At 44.0% G+C, this 23,326-nt stretch overlaps 1 protein-coding gene across 1 annotated transcript in view; it reads left to right on the top strand.

Annotated features, from left to right (window-relative positions):
* The first annotated feature begins 445 nt into the window (after positions 1-445).
* POF1B (POF1B actin binding protein) overlaps positions 446-23,326 on the top strand; it is a 42,041-nt gene continuing 19,160 nt past the window's right edge. Inside the window, exons 1-4 of the mRNA XM_079961171.1 lie at positions 446-1,033; positions 17,349-17,429; positions 19,722-19,808; positions 22,233-22,412. Of these exons, the coding sequence (XP_079817297.1) occupies positions 461-1,033; positions 17,349-17,429; positions 19,722-19,808; positions 22,233-22,412 (921 nt within the window). The 5' untranslated portion in view covers positions 446-460. The remainder of the gene's footprint in view (positions 1,034-17,348; positions 17,430-19,721; positions 19,809-22,232; positions 22,413-23,326) is intronic.

The following is a 23,326-nucleotide window of genomic DNA, read 5'->3' as shown; positions in this document are numbered from 1 at the left end:
AAGAAGAACGCATTCTTTGCCAAGAGAGAACGAACGAAAGAAGTAATTTATTGATTTGTAAAAAACCACGGTAACTCTAAATAAAACAGTATTAAAGCAAAGGGAAGAAACGGGTGGAGAGAGGCGGGGTGGAAGCGACTGTCGGATTTCGTAGCCGTGCTTCCAGCTGCTTCCAATAGGGCCAAAGTCCCCTCTCGCCTGGCGCAGAGGCAACAAGAGCGTTGCCCGGGCGGGTGCTTGCTTTGGCACCTGGGATCCTGGCTTCCTGCCAGTTTCCCTCCTGGCGGTCTGGCTCTGTGCCCGGGGCGGAGCGGACTCAGGTGAGCTGAGCCGCGACGGCGCGGCAGGCGTGTCCCCAGCGGCGAGGGCGGTCCATCCTGCTAACCCCACGCCCGGCGCACCTGCCCGGCCAGTGCCAGCCCGCCAGCTTCCCTCGACGGTCCTCCAGCCAAAGCCAGCCATGTACGGCATCCAGCAACAAACCCAGGCGACGACGCTGCCGCCGTGCATGCGGCCGCCGCAGCCCTGCTACACCCCGCCGGCCCCTTGCTACGTGCCGCCCGCGCCGGCCCCCTGCTACGTGCCGCCACCGCCGGCCCCTTCCCGCCCTTGCTTCGAGCCTTGCGGCCCTCCGACGATTCCCAGGCCGCTGCCCCCGCAGACGTGCCCGGCCCAGCCGCCGGTGGTGACCGCCAGGCCCTGTTACGAGCCGTGCGGCCCGCCGTCGGTGTCCCGGCCGCTGCCCCAGCAGACGTGCCCGGTCCCTCTCCCAGCCACGCTGCCCCGCGCGCGGCAGAACCGCCCCGCGCCGCTGCCGATGCCCCTGCAGTGCCCAGACCCGGTGCCCTGCTCCCAGGACGGCTGCCACAGCGGAGGCAGCGTGGTCTACGAACGCGTCCGGACTTACAGCAGCCCCGGCGGGAAACGCGTGCAGCTCCTGGACCCGCCCAACTGCTTGCCTCGTGTGCCCTCCCCCTTGGAGACCACCCCGGGCTCCCAGCACGTCATCTGGAGCAGCGACCCCCCGCTACAGGTAAATGATGGTTTTCCTTCCCGCCCCGTCGAAGGGCGCTGGCGTCACTCGGAGGGTTATCGGGGGCTTAGTTTCCTACTTTACTATTTTGGTCCCCAACCCGGCTTCCTCCGTGGCTCATTTTTCACGCGTTACGCTTAGCAAATGCACTCCCCTCCGAGGTAAGGACAAACGCGTCCAAAAGGGCAGTTGCATTCATTTTCCTCTCTTATCAGTTTCCTTGTCCAGCATCATTTTATCAATTGGTCTTTTTATTGGGGGGGGCATAGGAGTCAACTCCTTGGGAGCCGAGGTCCATTGCCACCCCCCGTAAAACATTTGAGGGGGCTGCCCCCCCCAGTTGATGGTCACTGCCATTCAAATGGTGTGTGATTGATCATAAGGGGCAGGCCTTACCTGTCCCCTCCTGCCCATATTTTATTTAAGTTGGCACCCCTTTTGGGGGTGGGGGAGGTTACTGATTAGAACACAGCTGTGTTAACCAATGAGGCTCACCCTGATCCCCAAGATTAATCACTTGCTAACTTTAGGGGGCAAAATGTTAAACGGCAAGGAAAAGCTTTGAGTCACCGCACCCCCTTGGGTTGGTGGCTCATCTCCCTGTCAAAGTCTACATTTATGGCCTTGGTCTGTGGTGCTTTGCTTGTTGGAGATTGTCCTACCTGTGTCTTCTTCGAATTTAAGGGCCATTGAGTTCCATGGGACTTAACTCCCAGGGAGGTACCAGTAGGATTCATAGAACCATAGAGTTGGAAGAAACCTTGCGGCATCTAGTCCAAGGGTAGGGAACCTAAGGCCCGGGGGCCGGATGTGCCCCAATAGCCTTCTCAATCCGCCGACTGTGTGTTTTTACATGAGTAGAATGTGTCCGTTTATTTAAAAAGCATCTCTGGGTTATTTGTGGGGCACAGGAATTCATTCATTATTATTTTTTCCAAAATATAGTCCGGCCCCCCACATGGTCTGGGGGATGGTTGACCGGCCCACAGCTGAAAAAGGTTGCTGACCCCTGATCTAGTCCAGCCCCCTGCAATGCTGGAATATGCAGCAGTCCCTTATGGGGATCTAACCTGCAAGCCTGGTGTTACCAGCGCTGAACTGTATCCAGCCAAGCTATCCCATCTAAATCATCGGGAGGAATCCATTCATAACTGCTGAATGGTCACAAAATAAATAGTATTCAAGAGCTGTGATTCCTGCATTGCAGGGGCTTGGATTATATGACCCTACCTTTCCAACGCTACAGTTCTGTGAGAAACTGCAATCCGCTTACAACCAATTCAGTTTCTAGTTTTCATTGGTGACTTGACCCAAAATATATTTTCACAAACACAGGTTTATTCCGGGGTAGTGTGTGTGTGTGTGCGTGTGTGTGGTAAAGAGGAGCTGAGTCCGTGTGCACATTTGTATTGGAAATGATTCGCCTCCCACACGCATGAGTGGGAGCGAAAAGCCCACAGGCCTTGGTAAACACAGCTGCCTGCTGTTTGCCTAGGGAAAAGCAAATTCTGTCTGAGCCAGATCACAGGCTGAAGTAGGGAAGATAGTGTCTGTCTATGTTGATGCACCAACAAGATATAGTAAGCTGTTGACAGTGGGAATTGTTATTAGTATAGAAACATTTATTTCCTACTTTTCCTCCAAGGAGCTCAAGATGGCATGCATGGTTCTTCATTTTGCCCATTTGATTTCTCCCAACAACCCTGTGAGGTATGTTAGGTTTGTTAGACAGCAAGTGGTCCATTGTCACCTGGTGGACTTCATAGGTGATGGGGAATCGAATCCAATTGTTGTACTCCAGCTTCCATAATCCCTCACTCTCTTGGGTTGCAAACATTGGTCTCTCCCAGCCGTACCTGGAAATGCGAGGGAAAAGAACCTGGGATCTTCTGCATGCAAATCTGATGCTTTACTACTGAGCTATGTCCTTCCCCCCAAAAAAAGGAATTGAACATGTTCTATGACCCCCTTCTGGATTTGTGTCTGGACACGCCTTTGGGAAATAACTTTAGGGAACATAATATTTGGTACAGAGGAAGTTCCATTTGTTTCTCTGGAACAACTTGAAATATATTTTCCTGTGAAATGGATAATCTGTATGTGTTGTGTTATCTCCATGGTCAGTGGACTTTGGACTATGATAAAAGCAACGTAGTGTTTTCACTGAGAAGGAAAGGCAGGACAGTAAGAAAGGCATGAAAGGAATGAGCATAACATAGACCAGCTTTCCTCATTCTGCTCCCTGCAAGGTGTTGGCCGTGCTGGTCAGGGCTGATTGGAATTATAGTCCATCAACATCAGGAGGGCACCAAGTTGGGAAAGGCTGCTATCGACCTTCAAGATACACTAGTTCCTTAACATTGAATCCAAAATAGTTACCAGAAAGAAGACAATCCTTATATCTTTGAAGGTGGCTTTTTTTTGTTTATAGTATATTCTGATACTAAAAAACAATAGGGGCAATTTTCATTTAGATGTAGAAGGCAGAACTGGGAGAGTACTGTATGATGAAATTTACAATTGCTTGCAGTAGCACAATGTTTAAAGATTGCTCAAGGGACAGTCCATTCAGGGTTAGCTGCAGGGCTTTATGATTTGCTAACTACATCTAAAGGTTTTGCCTGCGCAACAGTTTCATTTTAATGCAACCACCAATGAGGATAATTGGATTTTGACTGATCTGAACAATTTTATCCAAATCTGCTTTTTCAGAATTGCTACTGTTCATAGGATCAAAGGAACCTGCCTTTTATTGAGTCAGACCATTGGTCCATCTAAGCTACAGGTTGCCAACTCTACTCGCTTGGCCTGGTTTTCACATCACGCCTAGTCAGCCATGTCTTAGCTCAGCAGCAGAACCGCCAAGGAGGAGCGATCAGCGTCTTGGGAGCCAGCATACTCTCTTGTTCATGCTAAACCATGGTTTGGCTTAGTGTAATGTGTGAACTGACTGGCAGTGGCTCTCCAAAGTTAGATTGGGGTCTTTAGATTGGAGGGGGGGCTCTCCCCAGCCCTACCAGGCGATGCCAGTGATTGAAGCTGGGACTTTTGGCATTCAAACCAGATAACTCTGCTGTAGCTATTAGTTAAAATCAGGGGGCAAGTACTCAGTATACTGTGGAAAGTTAGTTTCTGCTAATTCCAAAGGAAATAAAGTTTTGTACGCTAAACATGATTTTTTTAAAAAAACAACAACAACACAACTTGTGTAGGTGTGTTGTGCCACATCAGCTTTTTGGGCTGTCCCGATGTTGCGAGGAAGGAGGCATGTCAACTCTAAATGTCAGGCAGGGTAACTCCCTGCAACTGCATTCGGTGGATTTGTCAGATGCATGGGTTTTTCCTTCTTCCACAATTGACCTTTTGGATGGCAGCCCACTCCATCTGGAGAGAGGGAAATCATGGAAGCTGGTGACTGGGGAAAGCCACAGACTTTGGTGATGTCTGCGCCATACATATAAAGCACCTGCTTTCAGTGTGTGGACGTGACTTCAGTTGTTCCCAGAGTCCAGGGGACGGTACCTCATCAGCAGTTCTCTTGCTGCTGCCCAAGCCACCCTTTTCCACTCCTGCTTCACATTGCCCACCCATTCCTCCTCTGAGTAATTCTTGGCAGTTGAATCATCTTATTGCACTGAATTCTTGTGTCATTAAAAAATTAGACAAAGTGCAGCAGACTTGAGAGAAGAAAGCATGTGTAGAGTTGACATTTGTGCTAAAAACTGATCTCATGGGGATATAGGGAGCTGCCTTATTCTGAGTCAGATTCTTGGACCATTTAGCTCAATAACGTTCGCGCTGATTGGCAGTGGAGAGTGTTTCCCCCCCTAGATCTACCCAGAGCTGCTGGGGACTGAACCTGGGATTTTTTTTTTTTTTTTGCATGCTAGGCAGATACTGTGCTACTGAGCTAGTCTGCAGCCTTTCTTAACATCTTGGTATGTTGAACCTGTCCATCTGTAATCTCTCTCTGTACAAGCTGGGCATGAAACAAAACCTATCGTAGATATTTCAGAACCTTACATTTGGCATTTATATCCCATTGTCTTCGCCCCTTTTGGCCAGTACTCTGGAAGGAGAGAGTCCGCTTGCTTCTGACTGAGCAACTGGACGTAAATGCAGCTTGTGGATCATCCTGTATATATTAACAGAAAAATCATTCTCTGGTTGTAGATCTGTCTGAAGTCAAATTGGCACCGTTCAGGCACAATAAATAGGAAGTAGCAGCAGGCTCAGTGAAAAATACTACTGTTTGCAGTGACTGCAGAATGATGGCTCGCTGACTCTAAGCGGGGATGAAAAACAAGGGAGATAGAATGAGGTGGATTATCCTGGAATAAGGCATGTCTGACTGGCTGGGACCCTGAAACAGGTGCAGTCTGCACTGTAACATTTCATACCCTCCAACATTTTTCCGATGAAAATAGGGATGTCGTAAGGAAAAGTGGGATATTCTGGGATCAAATCAGAAACTGGGACAGCTTCAGTAAATCCAGGACTGTCCCTGGAAAATAAGAACACGTGGAGGGTCTGACATTTTGCTGCAGCTCTTGCTTGTTTTCATTCATAGCTCTTAATGTACTTGAACTTTAAAGATATAAGAAGGTGTACCTCGGTTACCACAGTTATACCCATACCACAAAAAGACCTCAAATAAGTTGAATCATAAAGACCTATTTCATTGATTGATATGGATGCTAAATTATTTACAGGCACACTGGCTAGTAGGCATTCAGAAATTTTACCCAACTATGTCCACCATGATGAAGTCAGATTCATAAGTTAAAGATCCATAACCTTCCTATTAGAAGTACAATTTTCTGAAGTCCATAACCTACTGTTCTGCTGATGCTGGATACAGTCAAGGCATTTGATTGTTTAGACTGGTAATATTTCTTTGAAATTCTACATTCCTTTGGTATTAGTGCATCCTGGGTTGATACACTTTATAATTTTTATATATAGTGGTCCAAGTTTTAATGAATGGGGAATGCTCTTCAACATTTCCCATTGATCTGGGCATGAAGCGAGGCTGCTGACTACCTCCCCTGCTTTTTGCTCTGACCATGAAAGCCTTAGCTTTGACATTGAAAGCAGAAGATAATGCAAAATGTTTTTGAATTATTTGGATAAACCTATATTATCAGTATGTTCACAGATGATGTTGCACTATTCCTTTCTGATCCTGAAACCTTGTTACCTGCTATTATGCACCAACTTGCTATATATAGCAAGATATATGGGCTCCCTGAGAGCTTCACTAAATCTGAATTGATACACAACCTGCCAAACCAACAACTGCATTGGCACAAAACAACTGGCCTGAAACTCTGTAGTGCTTCTTTTAAATACCCGAGAGAGAATGTACCGAATAATCTGTCTTAACTAGAGAAATTGAACTTTTCTCACTAAGCTCAGAAATTGGTCAAAGCTCACAGTCTCATGGTTGGGCATAGTTTCTAACACAAAAACGATGCAATTTCTGCACCTTCTTTACTTATTCCAAGTCTTACCAGCAGCAGGGCCTTTTTTTAAATTGGAACTTGCTGGAACTCAGTTCTGGCACCTCTCAGGTGGGCGCCATTGCCATTCTAAGAGAACAAGAGAGGTAGGTGTTCATGGTGAGTTCCGGCACCTCTTTTTCTAGAAAAATAACACTGCCAACAAGCATACCTGTCTCTCATGTGAATAATTGGCAAAAAAGAATACTGAATTTTATTCATGTAAGCAAGAGGCCTTGGCTACCTCATAAAACCTTTTAGAAGGTCAAGAAAGAACTATAGCAATGCCTAACCTCAAATGGCAAACAACTAATAAGCTCTGATCTCCTTGTATGGTTATGTTTTGTTACTTTAAATTAAAAATCAATTAAAAAGAAAAGAAAAGAAGGCCCATGCTATATATCCTGTGAGGCCCAGACAGAGCTAATATTATAATCTGTGTTTTGTTTCTGCATTGCAATGGTAATACAGTGGTACCTCGCAAGACGAATGCCTCGTAAGACGAAAAACTTGCAAGACGAAATAGTTTTTCGTTTTTTGAGTTGCTTCACAAGACGAATTTCCCTATGGGCTTGCTTCGCAAGACGAAAACGTCTTGCAAGTTTGTTTCCTTTGTCTTGCAAGTTTGTTTCCTTTTTCTTAAAACCGTGCATTCAGGGGGTGCAGTTGCGACTTGACTTCGAGGAGCAACTCATAGCACGCGGTGTGGTAGCCTTTTTTGAGGTTTTCGAAGACTTTGGTGATTTTTGAAGCTTTTCCAAAATCTGTGCTTCGCAAGACGAAAAAATCGCAAGACGGAAAAACTCGCAAGACGGAAAAACTCGCAGAACGAATTAATTTCATCTTGCGAGGTACCACTGTATCTAATCCCAGTTATCAAATAGAAGGCCCTTCATCACCAGCACTGATGACCCTAGAGAGATACACACTTTGGTGATGTTCATAACTTAGGGTTGTTTGCAACAAAGTTCTTCTCCGAGTAGAACTATTGAAATTAATGAACCTGGTCATGCTCATGAATTTTAATGGATCTACTCTAAGCATTGCATACAATGTTTAATGTATGGGACGTATGAAAATGGCATTGCTTAGTACACTAATCCCATTCAGATAAATAGGATCTGGCTTGCCTGCATTGCACCTGGCAATGTGGTAGGTACAGTTTATGCCTCTGGCTCATTAACCGGGAACTAGTCTAGGGCACTTGGAACTACTTCATTTATGCTGTGTACAAAAACAAGGAGCAGAAAACAGGAAAACAAGGAGCTTTTAACCCTTCCCCATCTTTGCCATTGACAAAGCTGACACCAACTTCAATGCTGATTTAATAATCGTCACTGTTGAACCTTCCCTTCATGCATTAGGTGTCTGCCTTTTTCTTGAAGATCATTTGGTAACTTTTAAAAAACACACACATATACTATTTGCTCTAGACTGAAGGAATGGGTTTGTGGCATCACAGGTACCGGCCAGTCAGTGCTCAGCCAGCTCCTAAAAACAGACAAAACCTGTTTCGCCAGCTCAGTCTTTGAGACAAGTCTGAAACAAAATGCAGCAGGTGTGTTTCTATGGCTACTAAAATAAGTTTAGTTTTCCTGCACCCTTAAAATGAAGTGTTGTCTTGGAGAGTTCATTGTTTATGTTCTTCTGTTGTGTCTGGAAAAATCCTCACCCGGTCACCCAGGTGTCTAAAAATTCTATGAATTTGAAACTTTCTGCTCCCCCAACCCTTTTGTCACATTCTGATCTCTGCACCCAGAGAGAGATTTATAGAAAATCAATATTTCTGGTTGGCCTTTGTCACTGGAGCTTAAAATGCCAGAGTTGAACATTTTTTGACATTCTAAAAACTGAAAATGAATGCTCTCTCATTACAGAAGTAGTAAAGGTCATCCTGAATCTAGTTTCTGTTTATCTGAAAGAGAGCATTTGAACAGAAATCTTGTCAGTGCTATAGACTCAATATATCAAAACTCTTTTAGCACAAACTATGGTTTATATATCAGACCTAGTCATATCTTGTAGATGTTTCCTTACTGTCATAAGGAACTTACAGCACGATCAAGAAATAAGTCCCAATGTATTCATTGAGGTTTCCTTCCTAATATGTTTACTTAGAATCACAGCCTTCATTATATAATCTAGACTGTATATATGTATAATCAATGGAAAACTAATAAAAATTAATATGGAAAAAAAATAGAATCACAGCCTTCATTTATGAGTGTTTTTCCTACTTTGTAAGTTTTCCTTATTGATAGTACACACAATATTATTACTGGGGAGAGGGCTGTAGCTCAGTGCTAGAGCAGCTGCTTTGCATGTAGAAGGCTCTAGCTTCAATCCCTGGCATCTTCAGGTAGGGCTGCCTAAAATCCCGGAGAGCTGCTGCCAGTCCATGTAGACAGTACTGAGCTCAATGGACCAATTGTCTGACTCAGTATTAGGCAGCTTCTGTGTTCCTAATTTATCTTATTATTGCTCCTAATATGCATTATAAGGCAGCTTCCTATATTAATAACAATAATAGAATCTCATTGCAGCTACACTTGTGACACCTCAGGACCAACCCAAAACATTTTGCGGTCTAGAGCAGAGAAGCAAATGGCACCAACCGTCCCCCCAGCTCAAGGTACACCTTGAGTGCCCAGGTGCCCAAGGCAAGCCAAATCATTTTCATGGCTGAGATGGAAAACCCACAAGTCCTCCTCTTGGGGAGTAAACAACAGCAATTCAAAGAACTAACAATTTGCTGCCTTTTCACGAGCCCCAAAAATGAGCTGCCTGAGGCAACTGTTATGTACTGAATTTCTCGCCCTGGGCCAGCAGGGGGATAATGTACATAATTTTCACTCAGGTCCACATATGCAAATAAAGAATTGAAAGTGATGTTCAGTGATTGGATAGTTAGAGAAAGTTGTTACTGTTGCTTTGTAGTTGAGCTCTATATAAGCAGGTTGGCTGAACCCTTCAGCCCTGTTCTGTTCTGGGCCTGTGAATAAACAAGAGCTGTTTGAAGAATCACTGTGTCATCTGATATGTTTACCCACAACTTAACAGTAACCATCTCACTCCATCTAATGGTAGGGCCGGCCCTAATACATTGCATATAGATACTAGCTTGTGGCACAAAGCCAAAACTAACACTTATCGCTCTACCGGATTTTGCCCTTAGTCTCCGTGTGATGAGTGAAGTGTGTGCTTCTCATCTACCAGAACTCCAAAGCCCAGCCCATTCACAAGTATATGGCCCTTTGAAGGTTGCACAGAAGTTCAATGTTGATGGCTTAAATGTTGGTTGGTCTGACCTTTTCTGTCTGAGCTCCTGGGCCTTATAATGTTTGCATGGCAAGGATAAATCAACCCGGGAAACTTTCTCAAGTGTTTGCAGAGACACAGAAGAATGCAAGAAAGAGAGATATAAAAGGGGGGGGGGATGGCGGGGGAAAAGATGCCAACCCAACAACCAGAATCATAGAGTTGGAAGTTGCCACGTGGCTCATCTATCCCAACCCCTTTCAGTGCAGAAATATTTTGCCCAACATGGGGCTCAAACTGACAACTCTGAGATTAAGAGTCTCATGCTTTACTGACTAAGCTGTCCTGTCTGTCTGTCTTCTTTAGACCACACTAGTAATAGTGCCTCTGGCCCTGCCCACAATTGATATGTGACCCTGGAAAGATGGAAAATTTGTCTCCCATCCCTGCCTTAACTGCCATCCCTCAGGATGGCAACCTGTTTGGACATCACTTTCTATCAATCCCCAATTGAAGGCATATTGCATGTTTGCAATATGCTATTGCCAGAAAAGATGGTTCATTTGATAGGTAACTCACAGAATGTTACCTGTCATCTGAGGAGGAACTGAATGCCATCAGCATTAACTGGCTCCTGAGTTTCCGCAAAGTGTACATGGTCTACTCAGGAGGAGAGGATTGGGAAGGAACGGCTTGAGGTGGTTGCAGGTGAGGGATCTGCTCCATGCGTTGGCAACATTATTCAGCCAGGTCAAAATTGAAATGAAAGGAGTGGAATGTGAGTCTCAAAGCTCAGATATGTTGTCCAACTAGTAGTGCCAGAAAAATCTCTCTTAAGAGCAGGGGAGGTCATCGGTTTGGAGTGTCCGTTCTACGTAGTCAGACTGCTACTTTCTTTACCGTTTTGAAGGCAGTCAGTGTACAACTATCTTTGGATTATGTCAGTTTTGAAAACAAGTTGGGGATCATGTGCTCAGACGCTTGGAGCCAAGAAAACTATAATGCTAGGAAGAGAAAGGAAAGACTAGTTTATCAAAGACAGGGTTTTGTTTTGTTTTCCATGTGAGGGAGCATTTAGTACAAGGATAACCAGGACTGGCTAAATACATTTTGGCACCTGAGGCATACCACAAAATGGTGCTGCCCTCCCTGCCAGAGAAGAAAGGATGTGTGAAGACCTACATCAGGAACAAAGGGGGAATAAAGAACATTGGGTTCTGCTGCCTTTGTGGTCACCTCACCTTGCCTCATGAGTGGGCTGGCCCTGGGATGACCAACATGGAGCCCTCCAGATCTTGATGGGCTACAGTTCTCATCATCCCAGACCAGCAACTATGCTGGCTGGGGCTGATGGGAGTTGTAATCTGATGTCATGTGGAGGGTGCCAGGTTGTCTACCACTGATTTAATAATATAACCCTGCTCCTACCTTGTGTCCTGAAGTGATGCAGTTCCAGAAGATTTGTATGTTTTACATAGGAATGGGCAAACTTGCCCTTGGAAAACATAATTGTCTCACTGTTTGCCAAAACCCACAGTATATACTCAGCTGAATGTTTGCCATCTCCCCAAAATCCTGAAATAATTTTGTTGCATGAGAGAGAGAGAGAGAGAGAGAGAGACCCATGCTTGTTACAGACCTGCTCATTTTGAAACCTATTAAATTTGACCTTCGAACCATTTTTGAGTTTGGGTAGCATTGTTAGTTTTACATGGGTGGGCCTGCTCTAGGGTGTGCATGCTGCCTCCTTGGTTCTGCCTTGGTTTTTTGAACCTGCCATGTTGTTGATCCACCCCTCAGACCTAGGCTCCCATTAATACAAAAGAGATGACCCCAGCCACATGTGGAAAGCACATGGAAGGCAACGGGGCCACATGGGCTAGCACCGCCAACATGCCTCGTGAACGCACCTCCATTCCTTCAAATCGTGCTATTCAGACTCTGCTCTGAATCTGTAGGAGGGTTAGCTGCTGGGCATGGTGGTGGAGGTCTTTATGAGGGTAGCCCACAAGCTCCCCCCTCATGGGCTGTTTCAATGACGGGAGGTAATTAGAGAGTTAAACCAATGCTTATTAATTCCCTAACATTCTTTGGGAGCGTTGCAGTGCTTGGATGGAACAGCTGAGCCTGATGGAATCAGCTTTGTGAGAGAGGCTGCCTCTGCCTGCTCAGTTGTGATCTCTACCTGTTAGGCAAACCTGTTAAACAGAACAGATGGGCTGCATTCTGCCATTTGCAGTCTGAGGGGTGGTGCAGCAGCCTGAGCAGGAATTGCCATTTTCCCAGCTGCTCAGAGAGTCTTGATTCCCTCACACTGCAGGGGCTTTCTTCAGTGGTTGTAGAGATTGCCTGGACAGGTCACTTCCTGGTTGGTTTGAGGAGCCGTTTTCAATGGAGTCCAGTGATGGAAGCTGTACTGAGCCAGTACTGGGTGCTGAAATTCTGTGTCCCCTAACCATTTTGGGCACACTACACCACTGGCAGGGCAGGGGCAGGGCATCCTTTTGGTTCCATGGGCCAGATCCTTATGGGGATTGGGCTTCTGGGCCAAATCTGAATGGTGCAAGGTGCTACTAAAAATAAATTTATTCCCCTTCATTTTAGCAGGGGGGTGAGATGCAAACTGCTCTTTTAATCACCCAGGAATGGGTCTGCTGGGAATCTTGCAGAACTGATCATTTTTTAAAAAACGGTTATCACGATTTGATCTAAAACTCAATATCAGACAATATATTGATTTATAGCACAGCCTTAATGGGCAGGTGGCTGTGGTTGGGAGAAAATTGACATGTGGGTCAACTTGGTCTTGCTGGTGGGTCAAGACTCGTTCCCAGCCTTTGTGGTAAGGCTAGGGAAATCTATACTGAGTAAACAGATAAGACTCCCCTTCTAATCTAGTTTGGCCTTAAGTGATTTAACTTTTTCATAAATTCCGTTAGCAAAATTCTGATGGCCATTAGACATTTTCTGGTACAATCATATGTGGGACTCAGTCCCTCCTGTGAAATAGCTCTTAGCTGACTGGAATCAGGTTTGGCAAAATTGAAGCCTTCCTTACTTTGGGAAACTGGCAAGCATCTTCCTAGTTCAGAGAAACACCCCGCAGGGCTTCTTAAGTATCTTATTCTCTACAGGATTTGGAAACCCATCCTTATAAATCTCCAAAGATTAGACTTTGATTCAACTTTAATATCTTCTTTCATTCCCCGCAACCAATATGAGCTTGTGGGCCGATACGAGATGGGTTCAATAATTTTTGCAGCTTACTCTGCTTAAGCTGAGAAGCTTAAAAGTATGACTTCTTTATTTCCCAGGCCCCTGAGGCTACAGGGCACTGTCTGGGCAAGTTTATGAGGATCTGCTGATAACTGTTTCCTGTTGTTTGAGAATATGAATGAAATGTTTATTATTATTATTATATACCTGAGTACAGGCTGTGTACACACCATATATTTAAAGGACATGGCTACCCCTAAAGAATTTGGGAACTGTAGTTTGCACCTAACAGAGCTATGATCCTCAGCATCCTTAAACTACAGTTCCCCGGATTCTTTTGGAGAGTTGGCCACAGTTTGAATTTAATATGATGATTGACACCTAATTTGGCCAGTGGGACAGTTTAGAGCAGTGGACTGGAGAACTGGGTCGTGCTTTCCTTTAATCTTTTAGCCCCTCCAGAAGTCCCTTTTTGTGTGTCCTCATGATGCTTTGTGCTCGTGATGGTATCAAGGCGGTTATGAGCCCTCCTGCTTTCAAGACTCTTTGCACCTGCAGAAGTTTTGGGGTGGATATACTTTGTTTCCTACCATTGTATGTCCCGTGAATTGCTCCCTGTAACTTTTAACACCACAAATGAGGGTTGTTGTTGTTTTGTCCTGAGCTGTTGTTGTGCCATAGTGCAAGGGTCCTGCTCTAGATGCAGTAATGTTGGGGGACCATCACAGAACAACTAATAAAGCAGAATGATGTGTGGACAGTCCGGTACAAACCCATTACTAATGCACTATGGTTGTGCTACTGCCGTGTTGCAGAATATACCCGAAAAAGTAAAACACAGAAAATGAAGTCAGTTATAAGGAGGAGGTGGCCAGACTGGTACTTTGAGTCTGGTGGTGGGAAAACTGTAGACTCCCTTCATCCCTGGCCATTGATCATCCCAACTGGGGCTGTTGGGAGTTGTAGTCAAACAACTTCTGGAGGGCTGGGCTGCAACTCCCATCTTCTCAGACCACTGGCCCTCCTGGTTGGGGCTGGTGGCTGCTGGAATTTAGCAGTATCTGGGGGGGGGCACAGGTTCCCCACCCCTTCTGAAGCCCCTTAAGGAGCATTGGCGGAAGTGGAAGGCAGCTGGTCAAAGCCAGGGTTTGGTCCATTCTTTGTTGCCACCTGTCTGTCCCCAATATGCAACCACTGGAACATACATCTTGTAATTTGTAACAGTTAAAGCAGTTGCAACTACAGATCACCTGCAACTTACGTGTGTTTAACATGTGCAATTTCAACTTTATGCAGTTTGCTTACCAGGCTCTGGGAGGCTCTCATGAGATCTTAGATGGTCCCGCAAGATCTCACACAAGAACCTCCAAGAGCCGAGAAGGCAAAGCTCTCTGCCTTGTGTTAAAATTGCTAGCACTGGGGTGGTTCAAAAGGGGTGATTTGAGTATACACACTTTTGCATATAGGCGTCATCCCTGGAAAGTAATGCCTGCACAAGGTGCAAGTTACCTGTATATCATTTAAACAACATAGTGTTTCTTGGAAGAGTGCAAAGCAAAAGACAGGCCTCTGCCCTGATAATTTAGGTTTAAGATACTGGGCAGTGAAGAGAGAGATGGGAAAAGGTGAAGGGGCATAGCTCAGTCGTGGAGTATCTACTTTGCAGGCAGGAGTTTACCGGTTCAATCCTGGGCATCTCCAGGTGGGGATGGGAGAGAACCCTGTCTTGAAACTCTGGAGAGCAATGGTCCTGAGCAGAGGTCTTTCACATCTCCTGTGACTCGGTCCTTTGAACGGGAGAAGCCAAGGACTGAACCTGCGACCTTCTGCACTACAAGCTTGTGTGCTACCATTGAGCTTGGAGGCATTGTCAACAAAGTTCCTGCACCCAACTTTAGCTTACTTCACTTAATGCAAACTTTTATCATCATAACTGGAAGAACAGTGGGAGGCAGAGAGGGAGGGAGGGAGGGAGGGAGGGAGACATCTTTGTACCTCTGTGGCAAGTCAGCAACACTCCTACCTTTGAGGTTTTCTAATTTATAATAATTGGCATTTAGTTAAGATCCTTTTCTGCAGCGAAATATTGTTCTGACTCATCTGTTATAGGAGGCAGCTTGAAAAGTTGCCCCAGGCTCTTCGCACAGTGTGTGTGTGTGTGTGTGTGTGTGTGCGCGCGCGCGCTTGAGAGAGAGAGATGCACTAATTCTGTGCATGAGATCAGTTGACCTACTTTGAAATGGCTGTTATCTAATAAGGGACCATGCCTTCTTGCAAAATATATATGCAACAAACAGGGTCCTTGCTTTTAAACAATAGTTTGCAATTTGGAATGAGTCATGGCAGCATAAAAAATATCAAATTTAATTTGGGGGCATGATCCAGCCAACGTTAAGCAATGGAGAAGCATCACAGAACAAATAAAACCAGGCGGCGGCCGGGGGGGGGGGAATCCACCACTATTGCACTATTATTGTATCAAGAACACAGAATCATAGAGTTGGAAGGGGTTCCAAGGGTCATCTAGTCCAACCCCTGAAATCCAGGAATCTCAACATGTGTGTTGCAGAATATACCCACAACCGTGGCCTTATCAGCACCGTTCTCTAACCAACTGGGCTATCCAGCAAGGCTTGGAGGGGCCCTAAAGCTGCCCTCAATAGGTTTATCAGTTTGCATAAGGAATGCAACTCCTACTTTCTGGTTGTGTCAACTTATTTTCATCACTGAATTTGCACACTGATTCTGTACATAGGCAAGAAATGTATTGCAGGGTAATGCTCTTTTTACAACAGCCCTTAAGCAGCGATCCTGTCTACCAGAAGTAGGGGTGAATGTGTCAAATCCACACATTCCCAAACAATATGAGAGCCAAAGTATACCCATCCTTAGAAATCTGCACATACCCAAGTTTTGTGATGCAGTTCTTCCAACTAAGCAATTTTTACAAAAGGGATATTTTAGGGGAAAGTGTTCTTAACAAATATATTAGCGGAAATAGCATGACACAATGCATTATATTAGCAACAACAACAAAAAATGCTTGCAAAAATTACTCGAAACTGTGTGACACATAAAATTGTTTATTACAAGACATTTGCACTAAAATGCTGGTGAATTTTCAGGAGGTTTTTTTTAAAATGCAAATTGCTGTAGAAAGATAAAGAAATGAATTTAATATTGGAACAATGAGAAACAGAGAAACGAAATTGACAGCACCTTCAATCCCTAACCAGGAATACCCAACATGGTGCTATTGATATGCTTTTGTTACTTATTTCATATATTTATATACCACTTAATTTTTAAAACAGTCTTAAGCAGTTTACAAAATGACAAATGCAATGTATTGGCACCTCGGGTTACGAACTTATTTCGTTCCGGAGGTCCGTTCTTAACCCAAAACCGTTCTTAGCCTGAGGCGTGCTTTCGCTAATGGGGCCTCCCATTGCCACCGCTGTGCGATTTCCATTCTCATCCTGGGGCAATGTTCTCAACCTGAGGTACTACTTCCGGGTTAACGGAGTTTGTAACCCGAAGTGTTTGTAACCCGAGGTACCACTGTATGTTTGTTTGAATTGTATATACAAAGACATTGAGAAACTACAGTATACAATGCAGTACAATATTAAATGATAACAAAGTAATAAAACAATGCCCTCTTGAAAAGCAAAGCAAAATTATAGCAGCACATTTTGAAAACAACTTTCGAATCAAGGGCCCTTTCCTTCCACTGCCTTTCTTTTGATGAGGCACATCCTGACTCACAAATGCAACATTCACCCCACTAACAGTTACACATCACATGCCCAAATTCTGCCATGCATTTACACAAATCATGCAGTACCTACTTCTCACGTTGGCTGGAGCTGATGGGACTTGGGGTCTAACAATATCTGTAAGGCACCATGTTTCCTACCCCTACTATCTCACTGGGAGAAATCTGCACTGAACTTAGTGGGGTTTAGCGTCTAAATCAGAGCTTTCCAAACTGTGTGTTGCAACACGTTTGTGTCGGCTGCAGTGTGTAAGTGAATTGTGTGAATGCTCCCCATGCTCCTCCTGGGGCTGGAAAGGGGTTAGTTTAACCTCCAGTTTGCTAGTAAAACTGAATTACTATGTCGTGAAATGATGCGTGTCTAAAAAGTGTGTCACCAACATGAAAAGTTTGGAAAGCACTGGTCTAAATGGATATGCATAGGGTAGTGCTGCTGACCAATTGCTAAGGGGTAATCTGCTTGCTTGGTTTCAAGGAAGGCATTGAGGATTCCACTCCCCTTGGAGGAGTTCTATTTTACTGCACAGCCATGTTAAATGTTTACCTTCTCTCTTCCCTACAGGAAGTCCAATCTCCGTCCTTGAAATTGTCTCCTTATTCCCAAGGCAGTGTCCGGAGGGTTATATTGGAGAATCCTGGCCAGGTAAGAAAACTTTGTTGCTTTCATAATGGTTAGGTAAAGGTAAAGAGACCCCTGACCATTAGGTCCAGTCGTGGCCGACTCTGGGGTTGGGGCGCTCATCTCGCTTTACTGGCCGAGGGAGCCGGCATACAGCTTCCGGGTCATGTGGCCAGCATGACTAAGCCGCTGCTGGCGAACCAGAGCAGCGCACGGAAACACCGTTTACCTTCCCGCCAGAGCAGTGCCTATTTATCTACCTGCACTTTGATGTGCTTTCAAACTGCTAGGTTGGCAGGAGCAGGGACCGAGCAACGGGAGCTGACCCCGTCATGGGGATTTGAACTGCTGACCTTCTGATTGGCATGTCCTAGGCTCTGTGGTTTAACCCACAGCGCCTATTTTCCAAAAGCTGGGTCCAAGCTGTTATTGGGGTTTGGCAAGGTTTGATATACTTTTGCAAGATTTAATACTCTTATTACAGGGCAGAGTTACTGTTTGCAAACCCTCAGACAGGTTCATTCAAACACTTGTATTCCCTTTCCCTTTCAGCTTTTTCCTTTTGTGCCAGTAGCAGTGAATTCAGGCTCACTAGCAGAGGGATTTAGGATTCCCTCAAAACAATCTGAAATCTGAAAATTTGTCACTGCCCTGAATTAATTTGAGATCTCATTTAGCATGTCATATTTATTAGTAAAACAAAATGAAAAAAGAAAAGAAAACAACCATGACACATTAACCTTTATGTGCTATATATGTTTTTCAAATAGTCAAAAGTGGTTGAACTGAAAATTTTGATTAAAAAGCAATCAACAAGGCACACTTTGCAGAACATTCCTATGCATGTTTACTCGGAAGCAAATTCCATTGTTTCCAGAAGGGCTTCTTCTCAGGAAAGTATGTCTAGTATTGCCATCTACGGCTACAGTCCCAACTTCAGTTCCCTGGGAGCAAACCCCATTCAATTCAATGGGACTTACTTCTGAATAGACACAGTTAGGATTGCAGCCTTAAAAAGCAGTGCAAAGAAACCCAGGCTTTACTTGGAAGTTATTTCATTGAAATAACTTGTAAACATTTTTTTAAAAAATGTTTATTAAATAAAGCTTTCTACACTGATATTTAGCCACTAAAGCGCCTAGGGAAATCAATAGCAAACAAAACAGTCCTCAAATTTTCAGTCACAACAGGAAAGGAAAGAAAGATGAGGAGAAATCAAAAGAGGGAAACTCAGGCATCAGTGCATAGAGTTATCATGTTCCTATGATGACCAGCTTGAAAATAAGCTGTTCAGAGAGAGGAAGGCCCAATATTGTTTTCTTGACTTTTTATTCTGTAGCCTGATGGAATAGCTGCGGCTAGATGACAGTTGAGGGGGTTTCAAATGAAGCTGAGCCCTCAAGTGAACTGAGCTTCCCATCTCTCCCTTCACTTCAGCCTGATTGAATGGATATTACTAGGTGGCAGTTAAGGGAGAGCAGGAGTCAAATACTAACTAAACTCGTAGCAGAACCAATGAAGTGGATCTCGCTTCTCTCTCTCTCAGCCAGATGGAGTGTTTTAAATTGAGATCCTCAGGCCTTTAGCCAATATCTCACCCTCAGTACTCTCCTGAGGCCACCCTCCTCACCACCTCTTGCTTGCCTGAACAGAGGATGGAGAGTAGAAAGAGGCTTTGTGTACATATAGAACTTCCTGGCTCTTGTGTGGGTGAAATGTAACCTAAAGAGAAGAGTCATATCCATTGTTCTGCCTACTTTTCCCTCTGGTGCCTCCCACTGCTAGAAGGTGGCCCCCAAAAGACTTCCCATGGGGGAATGTGGCCTTGGACCTGGTTTTAAGTCATGGCAACTCACATTCTGTTATTTTGCTTTTTAAGAAAGCTGAAGCTGCTAAAAATTCCTCCAAACATTATTATTTTTTGCCTGCCTAGAGAGTTGCGTACATAAATATATGTGCTCCCTAGGGATAGTCTCATGAGAAAAAAGTTAATTACAACTTTGATTTTTTGTTTTTCCCCTAATCGCCCAATTTAAGTATTGTTGTATCTGTTCATTATGCTACCAGTTAATTTTATGAAACAATGCATTTCTTTAAAATAATGAATTCCCCCACTCCCGCAGAAAAAAACAAACCCCAGCGTCAGGAAATGGTCCTGAGGGGGAAATATTCCACACAATATTGCTGTACTCCAACTTAACATCTCCATCTGGAACTAAAATAGAGACAGCCCCTTTTATTTCTTAGTTGCTGATGATGATTTGAATCACACAAGTGCTGTTATGCAAACGTGTAATGGTTGTTTTATATTTGCAGGAGCCCCTGTCTCCACTTCTGAGAGATGGAAATAAGGTGATATACGAAAAGACAATAAGAAAATATGAACTGCTAAATCCAGATCAGGTAAGTGTCCCTAGCTTTTAAGAGGAACCCTCACCAGAAAAACCTCCAAACTCATAACATTTAAAAGTAGTTTTCTCAGATCTAAGGATTGCTGTCAGGAGCCAATAAGAACAGAGCTAAGTTTAAGTTGTCTGAATCCCTAAATAGATCTGCTCCCCTCTCCCCTTTCACTATTGTTTGATCTTCTGGACACAAAGAAGCACCTGTTTCTTTTCAGACTTTTCAGTCCTGCCTTTGCAATGAACACTGTCCCTGCGACAGATGAATGGAAACCTTTTTAAAAGACTGAATGGATAGTATTGTTTTTGAAATCCCCATTTCCCCCAGGAGTATAATGTTCCAGGGAAATACTTTTTCGGAGTTTGTTTCCTTGTGGGGAAAAGGGTACTGGAGGTGTATTTTGAATATCTATCTATTTCCACATATGCAAGTTGAGAAGAGAAGTGTAGATGGACCATTCTGACCTTGAAAGAAATATCAGTCACCCTACAAAGGCAATACATATGTCCTAGGGAGCCCCCAAAGGCAATTGCTTTTCAGCTAGCTGCAAAATCTCAGGTCAGGAAGGTAGGTAGGTAGGTAGGCAAAGTTTGAAGGAGCAGGTTGGAATGTAGACCCAGGCACAGAAACAGTCCTAGAGACCTAAACCAGTAGTCTCAGCACTTGAAAAGGAGCTTGGATTTATCAGCAGCCTTGCTTAATAGTTCCAGTAGCCAAGGAAGCAGCAACTGGTCAGAGCTAGGGCACTAAAATAGGTTTCATCAGCCTGGTGCACTCCAGATGTTTTAGATAAGAATTCTCATCATCCCCAGCCAGTACATCCATGCTGGCTGAGACTGATTGGAGTTGTAGTACAAAAAATTTGGAGGGCACCAGGTTGGCAAAGGCTGCATTAAAAGAAAACTGGCCAAGAAGATACAGTCATTAAGAACTAATCACCAGCTTTTGAACTAGAAATAGAATCTTGAATTCCTACCTTGACAGCACCAAATGTTTAATGAAGCCTACTACAGAGCAGAGAAAATGTTTGCAAATCTGGGATGACCACATCAGAGTCTTCAGAGTCTGTATGTTGACCAGGAACCTACATGTATTTGGCTGCAGCACCAATCTGGCCAAAAGCCAGAAGCGAGAGAGCAAGAAAATTTGGTCTCAACTAGTGTTTTCGCAACAGAGGCAACCTGAAGACTGACATCAAAGATGTCAGTGGTGGACATTTTCCAACCCTTCCCCCTAGCTCAGCTAATCTGACTCCACATCTTAAAGATTACAATGCCTACAAAGTGATTGAGTTCCAGATTGCTTAAGCAAGTATGCAGCTGCATCATCTTGACGCCCCCATAGATCTCTTCCTGAGCTGAATCTGCAAAACTCAGGTCAGGCAGGTACATGGTGTTCCATGGGGAAAATGAGGATGGAGACCTAGCCCTAGAGACCAGCGTGGAGACCTGACACCCTATGGAGGAAGGCATTTCCTCTAAGGACATGTCAACACCACAAGTTCTAGGCCATTTTCAAACTTGTTTTAAGGATGTAATCTGATGCATGCTCTACCTGAGCATAAGACCCAGTGTACATAGTGTGTGAGTAAATGTGCACAGGATTATGCTTCAGGAGTCTTGACTCTCAATCAAGGAACTCTAGAACTAAAACTTCTCTAGCAAAGCATTGTCAGTGTCATGCTTCAATTTTCAAAGGTCATCTGAAGAAGCTATAATGGAGATACAAGATTAAGATAATGGAAAAAGGGGGAGGGAGAAAAATGGGTGAATTAAGGATGATATGTTTTCAGATAATATGTTTTGTTTAAATTCCTAATAAAAATTTTATTTAAAAAAAGATAATGGAAAAAAAGCTCTCATGTTGGATTCCTTACAAACCTGTTTAAACTTGAAGTGTGGGTGTGCCCTCTGTATCAAATGAAGCACATTTGGCTACTCAGAAACATTTAAATAACTAGTGGTGGTGTTTCAAATAATGTACTAAGGTGCAAAAATGCAAATACTAGAGCAAAGAGTGCCTATAAATGCATATATACTAACACACATATACATATCCAGTATAGAATATAGAAAATGGAATATGGAATATAGAATGTGTGTGTATGTGTGTGTGTAAGTGTAAACATTATATAATATATACAAATATATGCAAATTGTATAGATAGAAAGCATACAAAGGTGCATTGTATTAGGGAAAATTGCTTTGAAATAAAGTGTATATTAGACAAAAATGTGCACTATAATGTTGGCGAATCTTCACGAGGACTTTATGAAACATTGCAAATAGATGTGGAAATGTGGAGAACTGAGACAACAGAAATAAATTGAAATTGACAGGTTCACCCACCACTAGTTATGACTGGGAAGGGTTTGAGTTCAATGCCTCAGTTCTGAATGAATTCTGTTTCTTTTAATGAAAAAGCAATACCAATATGGCCTCCAGTCTGACCAGTGCCAGGTCAGCCAACCAGTGGAACATGTCCAAGTGGTCCAGCAGTGCCAGCAAACCCAGACGGGCAATTGCTATGACGTAAGTCCCATCTGTGTCAATGATTTCGGAAGTGGGAATGTGAAGAAGGTCACCCTTCAGACCTGCGAACCGGTAAGAATGGCTCCTCTTTAGAATAGACTTCAGGTTTCCACAAATGTTTCTGCTTGTTTCTTTTTGACTTGAGTCTTCTGAAGCCTCAACGTGGCTTGATGATAACCAGATGGAGACTAGCGTGGGAAGCTCTGACAAGTGGCTGTATGGAAAATCCCAGCCCAATGAAGCTTACAGTGCTTAGGCCTAGTTTTTAGATATAGTGGTCTTTGCTGAGAAGTACATAAAGATGTGTATTGTTGGGTTGCCTGCTTTTTATTTGCTATCCTGGGATCCCATGCAAGCATAGTTTATTCTTAAATAGAGAGTAAAAGATGTGAATAAAAAACACTGGGCCTGACAATTATACACCATGACTATATTGTCTAACAATACCCAATGATGGAAGAGCAGTTTTGTTGTCATGTTTTAACATTTTAGCCTCCAAGGTACTATATGGGAGATTTTTTTGAAGTTGCCCCCAAGGGCAGATATTATCCTTGTAATCATTTAGCACCTGGGGGTGATGGGGGTTGTACTCCAACAACATCTGGAGAGCACCAGGTTAGTGAAGGCTGTTTTGGAGCTTGAAACAATCTCCTGTCTGCTGTTGTTGTTGTTTTTTTTTTTTTTGGGGGGGGGGAGATTGGAGAACAGTTTCCAGGTCAATATTTAGGAGATCCTACTGAGTATTTTCCTTCTGAGGATTTGTGTGTGTTTAATAATTCCATTGCCAAATAGGTGGCAATATACCTGAATGTTGCAATATCTTTTAGACCTGCTATGATTGTTAACTCTTAGCTTCTCACTTTTGTTCTTCTAAGGTTGCATTTAGAAATACAGTTGGGACTTCCAATGAAATGTTGCAGTGTAGAATTCTGTCCAGCATTCTGTCCAGCAGATGCTCCCTCACAAGATGCTCTAATCCACCCACC

This window comes from Podarcis cretensis (assembly GCF_951804945.1).
Source record: "Podarcis cretensis genome assembly, chromosome: Z".
NCBI classification, from domain to species: domain Eukaryota; kingdom Metazoa; phylum Chordata; class Lepidosauria; order Squamata; family Lacertidae; genus Podarcis; species Podarcis cretensis.
The sequence above is the reverse complement of the archived record's forward strand: the minus strand, read 5'-3'. Positions and strand labels throughout refer to the sequence as shown.